Source organism: Glycine soja, chromosome 7, assembly GCF_004193775.1.
Source record: "Glycine soja cultivar W05 chromosome 7, ASM419377v2, whole genome shotgun sequence".
NCBI classification, from domain to species: domain Eukaryota; kingdom Viridiplantae; phylum Streptophyta; class Magnoliopsida; order Fabales; family Fabaceae; genus Glycine; species Glycine soja.
In genome coordinates, this window is record NC_041008.1 from 44962069 (window position 1) to 44973420 (window position 11352).

The 11352-nt window shown below is 34.9% G+C and overlaps 1 protein-coding gene across 3 annotated transcripts; it reads left to right on the plus strand.

Annotated features, from left to right (window-relative positions):
* Positions 1 to 2354: 2354 nt before the first annotated feature.
* Positions 2355 to 10949, plus strand: LOC114420060 (sucrose nonfermenting 4-like protein). 3 transcript variants are annotated; one of them, XM_028385909.1, is made up of 14 exons: positions 2355 to 2454; positions 2876 to 3111; positions 3236 to 3323; positions 3738 to 3917; positions 4399 to 4536; positions 4624 to 4683; positions 4988 to 5077; positions 7274 to 7378; positions 7927 to 8065; positions 8138 to 8311; positions 8609 to 8672; positions 8825 to 8894; positions 10039 to 10153; positions 10394 to 10949. In XM_028385909.1, the coding sequence occupies exons 2-14, from the start codon at positions 2987 to 2989 to the stop codon at positions 10492 to 10494; spliced, it is 1449 nt and encodes a 482-aa protein (XP_028241710.1). In that variant the 5' UTR covers positions 2355 to 2454; positions 2876 to 2986; the 3' UTR covers positions 10495 to 10949. The 3 variants fall into 3 exon arrangements, with proteins under 3 accessions (XP_028241710.1, XP_028241708.1, XP_028241709.1); XM_028385907.1 differs by having other exon boundaries at positions 2445 to 2611; XM_028385908.1 differs by lacking the exon at positions 2355 to 2454 and adding an exon at positions 2466 to 2611 and having other exon boundaries at positions 2814 to 3111.
* Positions 10950 to 11352: the final 403 nt, after the last annotated feature.

Below are 11352 nucleotides of genomic sequence, written 5' to 3' on the forward strand. Positions count from 1 at the left end.
AAAGTAAATCTCTCATTTCTTGTGTAACGTCAATTCCATCGTTTCTCTTTAATATAATAAATGTGAATAATAAATAAAAATAAAGGGTGTGAATTATCTGGATAACCTTATGGTTTGGTTAATGAGAATAGCTAGTAATAGAGTTTTAGTAATGTTGTTGAATTGGCATGATTGGGATGTTCTAGGTGGGATCCTTTTGTATTTTTTTCTCAGTAAAGATAATATTATATATATATATATATATATATATATAACTTGGAGTACCAGAGGTACTAAATACAAAATAGAAGCCACCATACAAAAGGTTCCACGATCAGACCTATACATTCTGAGAGAGAACCTTTTTATGCGTGCAAAAATGAAATGACATTTAATATCCCACAATGATCTATCCCCTATTGAAAATAAAACCCTTATCTAATGCTACTAGATCATTGGTTAAAGTGAATAGAGAAATCCTTCTCAAAGTTTCTAAGTCAAGTCCAGAGAATGAATGTTGCATCTTCAAACAATTTATTAGCATTGAAAGCTGCATTAGAAAAGACTATGGAATTCCTTAGCTTCCAAATAGACCACATTAGTGCCATCCACCAGCATTGCCATCTCTTGAGCCGAGCACCATCCACTTGAATATCGATAAACTGCTGGAAGTGTTGTTTAGGGGTGAGGGGGATAGCACCTTTTAAATTCGGCCAAGACATAGTTTCCCACCAAAGAGGCTAGATTTTGCTACAGTGTAGGAATAGATGAGCTGCATCCTCCTCTTTGATTATGCAAAAAGGGCATGAGATGTCAGTGAGCTGCACTTGTCTCCGCTGTAAATTTAGCCTTGTAGGTAATCTATCCCTGAGTAGCCTCCACACAAAGACAATTACTTTGCTTGGGACCTTTATGCTCCATAATTTTGAATAACACTCATCCAGTGTTCCAGCTTCTAATCCTTCCCCAAGCATACTATAGGCAGTATGAGCTGAATATTGACCAGTTGGATCTCCAAGCCACTCCTATCCATCAAAATCTTGTTGCTGAATAACCTTGTGTGGGACCTCAGTTAGGAAGTTGACTGCCCTATCAATTTCACTATCAAACAGCGGTCTTCTTCATGTAAAGTTCCATTCCCAACCACTATCCTTGTGGCTTCCCATCTGTTGTATGAGCTGTTGCTGCTAAAGGGAAATTGAGTATAGTTTGAGAAATTTTTCAGCCAATGATTCCTCTCCACAAATCCACCTATCCTCCCAGAATTTAAATTTATCACCGTTGCCAACCTTCCACTTCATGCCTTTCTGAAGAATCTGACCCTGTTGAGATTGAATTAGAGCCCTTTTTAGATCTCCCCACCAAACTGATTCAGCCCCCACTCTGTCTACTTCGAATAAACCCCTCCATCCTCCATATTTGGATTCAAGAACTCTAGCCCATAATTCTCCTTTATTCTGCATGAGATTCCACAACCATTTTCCAAGTAATGCGAGATTAAACTGATTAATATCCTTAATGCCCAAGCCGCCTTCCTCTTTTGGTAAACAAATTGACTTCCACGACACCCATGCAATCTTATTTTGATCTAAACCTCCTCCCCACAGGAACCTACGTTGCACCCGCACCAATTTCTCCACCACTACTTTAGGTACCCTGAAAAAAGAAAAGAAATAAATCGGGATCACTGATTTTATTAATGTCACTCTCCTCCCAAGAAAAGAAATAAATCTTATTTTGGATCCTTTTGTATTTGTTCAAGACTCGCCAATGGATAGCTAGTTAGTTATCTTTGTAGTGGCTAATCATGTAACGCTTCTATCTCAATTTTGTGATTCATTATTTTATGTTTTCCAAAATTATTTCTTTTGTTTTTCATTAAAAATATTAATATTCTTTTGATGGAATATTAAATATAAGTAAAATAATTAATTTAATTTAATAATAATTAAAATAATTAATTATTTCAAAATCTAACATTAACGGATTACTAATGTTTTCAAATAAAAAATATAAAAGAATTAAAATAAAACTTTTAAAAATATAAAAAAATTTAAAATTTAATATATTAAAATAAATCTGAAACATAAATAATAAAAATGAAAATTTTAAAATTTAACATATCAAAATAAAATAAAAAATTAAAATATAATTAATAAAAAAAATGAGATTTAGCCTTTTAAAAATCATACTTTTATTTATTGACTGATAATTAAACTTTGAAAATTTAACATTTATAATCTTCTTAACTAAAAATTTACTGTATTACATTACTTTAGATGCATAAAATCATTGGAGATTGACATTTTGCAAAAACAAATTACATTTTCTTCTCTAACAATGATTAGTCAATAGCAGCTTCATAATTCATTGACCCTATTCCTTTCTTTATTTTCGGATTAAATTAACATCAATTTTTGTTTTTGGCTTCAGTGATAAATTTTCAGCATCTATTTCAAGGTTTCGTCTTTTTTGGTATTTTTCTTTTCACGGTTGGATTCTTTCATAGCTCACCCATCTTCGATTTTCTTTTCTCAACCTATATCTTCTTATGTTTCAATAGGGTTTCTATATTATTTCTTCCCCCCCCCCCAGAAATTCATAAATTCGTGGAAGTTCGAGGCTCGATTTGGTACGTTTCTTTCAATTTAGGGTTAGGGTTTGGTGTCTATTAGTCAATGGGTCTGTGGCATGCAAATTGGGGTGTTGATTTCCGTACCCGCTTCAAATCTCTGTTTGGTCCTGTTGCAATGAGCAATGGACACTGGCTGTTTTTCATTTTTCGTGAAACAAAGCATCAAAAGTTTAACTTTTTTATTTTATTTTCCCAACAGGAATTTGATTTTAGGATGAATTCTGCCTTTTCTCTTTAGCTTTTTTCTGTTTGGCTTCGTAGTGCATTGAATTGGTGCTGCATTTACTCAACGAATTGAACAAGGTGGCATGATGCGATGAGTTGGTGTTCTATGAGGGTATTCTCAGTGTAACACTCTGAATTTGAAGCAAAATGTTCAGTCCAAGCATGGATTCTGCAAGGGATGCGAGTGGTGTGGCAGGGACCGTGCTCATTCCCATGCGGTTTGTGTGGCCATACGGAGGAAGAAGTGTGTATCTAAGTGGTTCTTTCACACGGTGAGTCTTTTGTAAATTGCTACAACTTAATCCATCAGCAACCAGCACCCTTTTGGAGAAAAAAAAGCTCTACTTTTATCTGATTTATTGTGTTGGTTTTCGTGGGATTCATGTCACTTTCAAGGTGGTCTGAACTTCTACAAATGTCGCCAGTGGAAGGTTGCCCAACTGTGTTTCAAGTTATTCATAGCTTGATCCCTGGTCATCATCAGGTCAGTTTAGTTTTTAGTGCTTTGCTGGTACTAAATGTTGATTGAATCCAAGTTTCATGCTCTTTCTAAATTTTATGTATGTAAATGTGTGTCTGGATAACTGGTTTTGTGCATTTCATAATTTTTATTGTCTATTGTTTGTAAGTATGTTTTGGTGGCAAAATGTTCCTTTGGCATCGAGCTCTGCATTAATGATAATACTTTAAAGTCTAGACTGCATAAGAGAAATGGTTATTGAGTGAGGTTTTTTATTTCCAGAGGTTTTGAATATAAGATCTATTCACAATTTTAGCTTTTTTTTTTTAGATTTTGTTTATGAAACATGTTAGTGGAATTAAAACGATGCAATTTGAGAAATTTTTTTATCTTTATTCTTGGTGCCTAGATACTTATTTTATATTTATTTGAATGCAGTACAAGTTTTTTGTTGATGGAGAATGGCGGCATGATGACCATCAACCTTGTGTATCTGGAGAATATGGGATAGTTAACACTGTTTTATTGGCTACTGATCCTAATATTGTACCTGTTTTAACTCCAGAAATAGTTTCTGGATCTAACATGGATGTGGACAATGAGGCTTTTCGATGCATGGTAAGAGTTAGTCATACTTTGACAGTTGTGATTGTTGTTATGACTTATGAGCGTAACTTCTCTTTGTATGCTGACTAGTGGGTTTGCACTTTGGACTGAAATTTCAAAGAATAGTTTTCATACCATGATCTATTTGGAGATTGTATTGCAACTAATCTATAATACCTCGTAGATCCTTGTTATTTTTAATGTCTTTCTATCCACTAATACTCATATATGTAGGTATATTTTTATCATAAATGTTTGTCCACATCTTAAGGAAGGTTTGAGATTTCTGGGTGCTTTGGGGAATGGGATGGATGGGAAAGAAGAGAGAGAGAGAGGAGAGACTGAATAGAAAATGTGATAGTGGTTTATGGAGGCAACAATTGATGGGTAATTTAGTGTAAGAAAATGTGTATACCAAAATTTCATTTTGCCTTTTAATATTGTTATAAATTATAGATTTGTTTTTCCTTGCTTATGGAATTTCATTGTTCAGGTCCGATTGACAGACAGTACATTAAATAATGTGTTATTACCAAGAATATCAGATGTTGATATACAGACCTCTCGTCAGCGTATTTCTGCATTCCTATCTATGAGTACAGCATATGAATTACTTCCCGAGTCAGGCAAGGTTTGGAACTTTTTCCATTGACCCATTATTTTTGAACTTACTATCTAGAATTACATAATTTACTAATTTAGTGACATCTGGCCACAGGTTGTTACCTTGGATGTTGATCTGCCTGTGAAACAGGCATTTCACATACTGCATGAGCAGGTATCTTTGCTTTGCTTGGACTAAAATTCTTATAGTGACTTTTCAAATATGTTGAATGATTCTGCTAAAAATGTGTTTGAATACTGGATACTGCTGTATCTTCCTTTCTTTTACCCTGATAAATAGGAGGGAAATAACTAATATGCTTTTGAATCCTTTTGTGGAATTTGAGCAGTTGTTTCAAAACCTTCTTGCTTGAGTCTTTTGCTTCTTGCATTAATTCATCAATACTATTACTGTATGTTTTTTCTTTGCTGATTAGTAGCTTATTCATGCAACTATTATGAATCGGGTAATTTTACAGGGAATTCCCGTCGCTCCTCTTTGGGACATCTGCAAGGGGCAGTTTGTTGGAGTTCTTAGTGCCTTGGATTTTATTTTAATTATAAGAGAGGTATGTAAAGCATAAGACTACTTGCCTTTCTGTTGGCAAATTTTCTGAAAGCAAAGCTCTTATCGTTATGGCTTGTATAACACTTCAAGTAACTTGGAAATATCTTGGAAATGCTAATTTTGTTCATGAAAGGTGGGCCCGTTGCTTCATATTCCTACAATTTAGTCCCATTTTATGCTTGTGTGTCAAGTCCAACCATCTTCTTGCAAGAACTGTATCTCCAGCCTTGCCACGTAGCAAGCTCCATCTAATGTATGGTCAGATCAAATTACTAAAAAAGTAAACAGAAGAATCTTAATAATGTTTGAGCAATTGACATTGAATAACTAAATGATCAATTGACCAGCATGTTATTTGCTGAAACAATACCAACTTATAACATTTAATTTCCATTTATTCGCAGTTGAATATGGGTATGATAAATCAGTTTTTAAGGAGCCACTACAAAATTTGAATTTGGTCTGTCTTCTTAAAATTTCTAACCTTTGTTTTTGCACCAAGTTTCTTGAATAAACCTTTTAACATGGTCCAATTGGTGGACACGATAGAATAAAAAAAGATAGGATCAGTGTTGTCAAATGGCGGTTATGGCGGCGCCATGGCGGTATGGCATGGTGGATTTTTGAAAAAATGCCACCAAATAGCGGTGGCGTTGTGGGTTTCAACTGGCGGCGCCATGGCAGCCGCCATAGGTTTAACAGTGGTGGCGGAATAGCAGTTATGGCGGAAGAAACGTTTTTTTTTTAAATTTTCCCAAAATGACAGATTGGGCAGTCTTGGGCTGACCCGACCCAATCCTAAATCCAGTTTTGGAATCAAAATGGGATGAGCAGCACGCACCAGCGCGAGCACCACGCGAACTCCCGAAGTCGACGACGGCACCATGCACCAGCACGAGTTCTCTCATGGTCTCACCCGAAGTTGATGACGGCACCACGCACCAGTGCGAGTTCTCTCGGTCTCACCCGAAGTCGACGATGGCACCACGCGAGCACCACGCACGCGAGCAATGGATGGCGACGGCAATGGCTACAGACGGCAGCGGCAACACCCTGGTTCTGTTTTTTTTGTTTCTGTTCAGCCCTCTTCTACTAATTACATTGGAGAAGATGATCAGAACCTCAACTTATACTTTGCACTTTGCATTATGCTTTTATCCTTTTGTTATTTTGAACTCTTGAATGAGTTTATTTGGTGTTGGTTATTGTGTGAACTCATGAAACTTTTTTAGTTTATTTGAATGCAATCCATTGTTTTTTAAATTTTTTATTTATATTTGTTTTTTATTTATTGTTTTGTTAATATTTATATGTATATATATATATATATATATATATATATATATATATAATTTTTTTTTATTTGTCCGCCATTTGCCGCTACGCCATCTGCCATATTTTTATGGTGGATTTTTGGCTTTCCGCCATAAACCGTCATCCGCCATTAACAACATTGGATAGGATAAGAGTAGGATTGGGTAGGGTGATAGGATGGTCTTGTCACATATTATTAGCTCACTAAACAATGAACTAAGATAGAGTAGGGTTGCTGGTGAGAGTGTAAATGAAGTGTGCAAGGACTATGGAGAGGAAAGGATGAGCGAGTAGGGAGATCAAGAGCTAAGGGGGAGTGAGGATTATATTCCTTAATCCCATCTTGTTGGGTTTGAACCTAACTTTTACCACAGTATAAAATTTTAATTGTTGAATAGGATAGGGTAGGGTTTTAGGATGGTCTTGTCATATCTTATTAGCTCACTAAAACAATGAATTAAGATAGGATATGATAACTCATCCTATTCTATCTTCCTTATAATGTCCACCAAACAGGCTCCTAGAGTGTTTTTGTTTTAATGTATCTAGAATCATTCCCAAGAAAGTGAGGTTGGGACATATATCATTCCAATGCTTGATACAAGTTTTTTAAAAAAATATTCCTTGGTATCTATCATTTATTCCCACCCCAGGAAAATTAAATACCTGCATTTCCTTTTTACTCTCTGATAACTTCCTTGCATCTCTAAAGATATTGATTTTAAGCTGCTTCCTGTATAATATGAGCTGGATTCCAGAAATCAGTTGTTGAGAATCAATATCAAGATTTTCCAGATGGTGATAAATTGCACATTCTAATTGTAAGCTTAATCTATCTTCAATATTTCGTAATGCCTGTTAAAACATGTTGTCCTTTTCTCAGCTCGGAAATCATGGGTCCAATCTAACAGAAGAGGAGCTTGAAACACATACCATATCAGCTTGGAAAGGAGGAAAGTGGACAGGATTTACACAATGTTTTATCCGTGTAAGTGTTTTATGTGGCTTTTTATGGCATTGTTATGTATATGCTCTTATTTTCTACTAGTTTTTTTTCCTTTTTCTGTAAGGTGTATAATATGAGGATGCTCATTTTTGTGCTATACATGGAAAAGCTTGAGTTAGTTATAGATTTGGAAATGATTCTTTATGTTTTGATAACTTTAACCCTGGGTCTATAGGAATGACAATTGGATCCAAACCCTATGTCAATTTTCTAAACATTGTTGTTTCTTTTGCGATCTTCATGCTTTGGCCTGTGTAAATGTTTGATCAATCAAGAAATAATCCAGTCATTTGACTATATCATTTTATGCTTTAATTGTAAGTACCTCTCCTTTACACCAACTATGCAGTTAGCCAACTTATTTTTTTGTTGGAACTTGGATTTGATGTAGCTGCTTCTTGAGTTCTATGTGAAACTTTGCCCAATAATTACCCTGTTTATATCTTTCTGAGCTTAATGAAGATCTGTTTTGGAAAGTCATTGTAATCTTTATATAATGGCCTCTATATTGATTGTTTTCATTTATGCAGGCAGGGCCATATGATAATTTGAAAGAGATTGCTGTGAAGATCCTGCAAAATGGAATTTCAACAGTTCCTATTATTCATTCAGAAGATGGTTCATTTCCACAGCTACTACATCTTGCTTCACTTTCAGGAATCCTTAAATGTAAGTTTTTCCCCCTAACTTTCTTTAATGTTTGTTAAGATATGCTTGATTCTTACCAAATTAATTTTTCAGGTATTTGCAGGTATTTTAGGAATTGTTCTAGTTCATTACCTATACTTCAACTTCCAATTTGTGCAATCCCTGTGGGGACGTGGGTGCCCAAAATTGGGGAATCAAATCGCCGGCCTCTAGCAATGTTGAGACCAAATGCTTCACTTACTTCAGCCCTAAACTTATTAGTTCAAGGTGCAATTTCTTTGTCTGACCTTGAACATATTGTACCCAAAAAAAGTAACAGAAAGAATAAAGAAATTGGTATCCTATTATATTTTTGAGGCATGAGTTGATGGTAGAGGGCACTGCCTCCACTTTGAGAAGAAGGGTTGTTTTTGTGGGTGATTAACGACAAAACAAGATGAATATTTAGGCTAAATTTAAATCAAGGATAATCCATTTTCTGATTTAAACAAATAACTTATAAAAGAGGTGTTGGCTTGCACAATATAATTATACTATCATAACATTTTGTTCGTTGTTTTGTAGCTCAAGTAAGTTCAATACCAATAGTTGATGATAGTGACTCATTACTGGATATATATTGTCGAAGGTTAGTTATTTTTATCCTTCTTAATGCACTTATTGATGCCTTGTTTGATATATTTGAAATCAATCTATGGTCCAATCATTAAATTGTCCTACCAGTCTTATTTAGAGTCACTTGTCTAGTTTCTCACTTTTCCTCCCCTCCTTGCTTTACAGTGATATAACAGCTTTGGCAAAGGACAGAACTTACACACATATTAATCTTGATGAAATGACTGTTCATCAGGCAAGTTTTTGTTTCCTAATAAACTTTTTTGTTGACAATTTTTGTTGTGAAAATAAAAAAACAATATGAACAGTTTGTCTTGTCTGTTTAGGTAGTTTTCCTGACTTGTATGACACTAGTCACATGAGGACGATCTTAAGAATTGATAGATTAAATCAGTGCTTTTCCTCTCTAAATTTTCTTTTACAAAGAATGGAAGAATTTAGACAGCATTACAAAGAGTGTCTAGAACTAAGATGTTTTTATTTGTTTTTCGTTCCCATCGAAGTCGTGCAATGTCCTTCATTCTTGAAATGTTTATCTCGTATCTCAAAAATGATATTTGATTATTTGTTTCTTTTGCTTGATTATTGGCTGATTAAGGGATCTAGAGGTTGATATGGAAAAAACTGAAGTTCACTTGTGGGAGTTCACTTCATTTTTCCTTTTTTTTATCTTACAAGTGCTTATGGAAAAGTTTATCCAAACAGGGCCGTAGCATGAGAAGTTGGTTAGTTAGAGGGGATTTGTGAGGTAAATAAATTGGAGGAGGATTTAAGAGAAGAGAATCTATCATGTATCATTTGTTGATTGAGCTTTTGCTCTTTGTGAAAGGAGAAATGAGAAATCCATGGAGGAGATCTCTCCTATTTTCTGTTCTTTCCATTCAATTCCATAAAATCTTTCTTTAATTTCCAATTTCTACTTTTCTATGCTTTATTCCTAACTGTGCTGATGTAAACCCACCCTCACCATTAGCGCACACCTAGTGGTAAATATTTTTAGCAGAATTTAAAAACCGGTTTTAAACAGATGAGCAATTTTGTCCTTAATGGCTGAGTTGAACATTATGAATGGAAATAACTACTTTGATAGTTTATGTCGATTACCTTTCGTTGTTCATTTTTTGAAATTTAATTTAAATTACCAAGGGTCCGAGTTTGTGTTCCAGTAAAAAAAAAAAAAGTTTTGGTGAATGTTATTTGTGAATTTAGTTGAAGAATAAGGAAGAAAACTTGCATTTTGAACTGTTATATCAAGATAGTACTAATGTCAGTGTGTGGTTTATGGTCGTGTTCCTTGCTGTTTCTATACAAATATGGATGTTTATATAGTGATTTTATTCTCAGGATCTAAGTATCTCTTGCATGCTTTATTTGTCCAGGCATTGCAATTGGGCCAGGATTCTTACAATACTTACGAGCTGAGAAGTCAAAGATGTCAGATGTGTTTGCGAACTGATTCTCTGCATAAAGTGATGGAACGTTTGGCAAATCCAGGTTGGTTTCTTTTCCCGTTTTTAAGATGAAAGGGGCTTTTGTGTTATCCTTCTAACATATGAAGGGGCAATTTTCTCATTTTAAACCTTGAAAAATCTGAATGTAATTTGACTATAAAACTGTTGAACTTGGAAATGTTATTTGTTAATTTGGTTTGGCATTAGTTTTGGTTTTTAGTTATTGGACTTAATTATGAAGACTGCTGTGCTGAAAATTTTGGGTTCACTAACCTGGATTTAGGTGTGAGGCGGCTTGTAATTGTGGAAGCTGGCAGCAAGCGCGTAGAAGGCATCATAGCATTGAGTGACATATTCAACTTCTTCCTTGGTTATAACAGTTAGTGTGGTGGTCATGACACTTATGCATATAGTCAGGCAACCATCTCGGCCCAGCCACTAAAAAGAGATTCCAGAGCTTTTACACGGTGATTTGATCTTTATTTCATTGAAATACAATTGGATTGACCTCTTGCTTCATTGCCTTGTTTTAAGATTTTAGGCTTGAGAAAGAGAGGCCTGTAAATTTTAGTCTGATTGCCCCAAATTTATTCATCTCACCCCCAGTCATATTATGTTCAAATATGTTGTTGTGCTCCCGTTATAGATACACAAGCAAAGGGGAGTGCACAATGTCTGTCTGTAATCGTTTCATATTGTGAAGATACAAATTCCGGGGGGGGAAATTATGGGAGGACCATATTCGAAATACTCTTGTTTTGTTGACTATCTTTAGTTCCCGATGGATAGTGCGTAATTGGCATTGTCAAGTGGTGATGGGCAAATATTTTCTTGTGTTTTTTTTCCTCTCATTTTCCCCCCATTTATGCAAAAGATTTAAGTGATGGAAATATGAAATTTATTTTTCGAAAAGAAAAAAGGAAAATGTGGAGAATGAGTGGATGGAAATGAAAGAAAACGGTGTAGACTTTAATCATTAAAGGACTAATCTATTTTTCGTTCGGACTAAATTAGGCAATGAAATTTGTTAGGTGGCTATTTACTCGACAACTAGAACCCGATGAACAGAACTACTTCCATAATCGAAATGTAAAATAAAAAAAACAGCTGGTTAGTCTGAGGAGACTTAGCAAAAAGAGAAATGTAAATGAAAAATATTGCGTTCGAAATGTGAACGAAAAATACATCCATTGTGGACTCGACAACTAGAGTCTACAATGCCCACCATAAAATACTGAACGG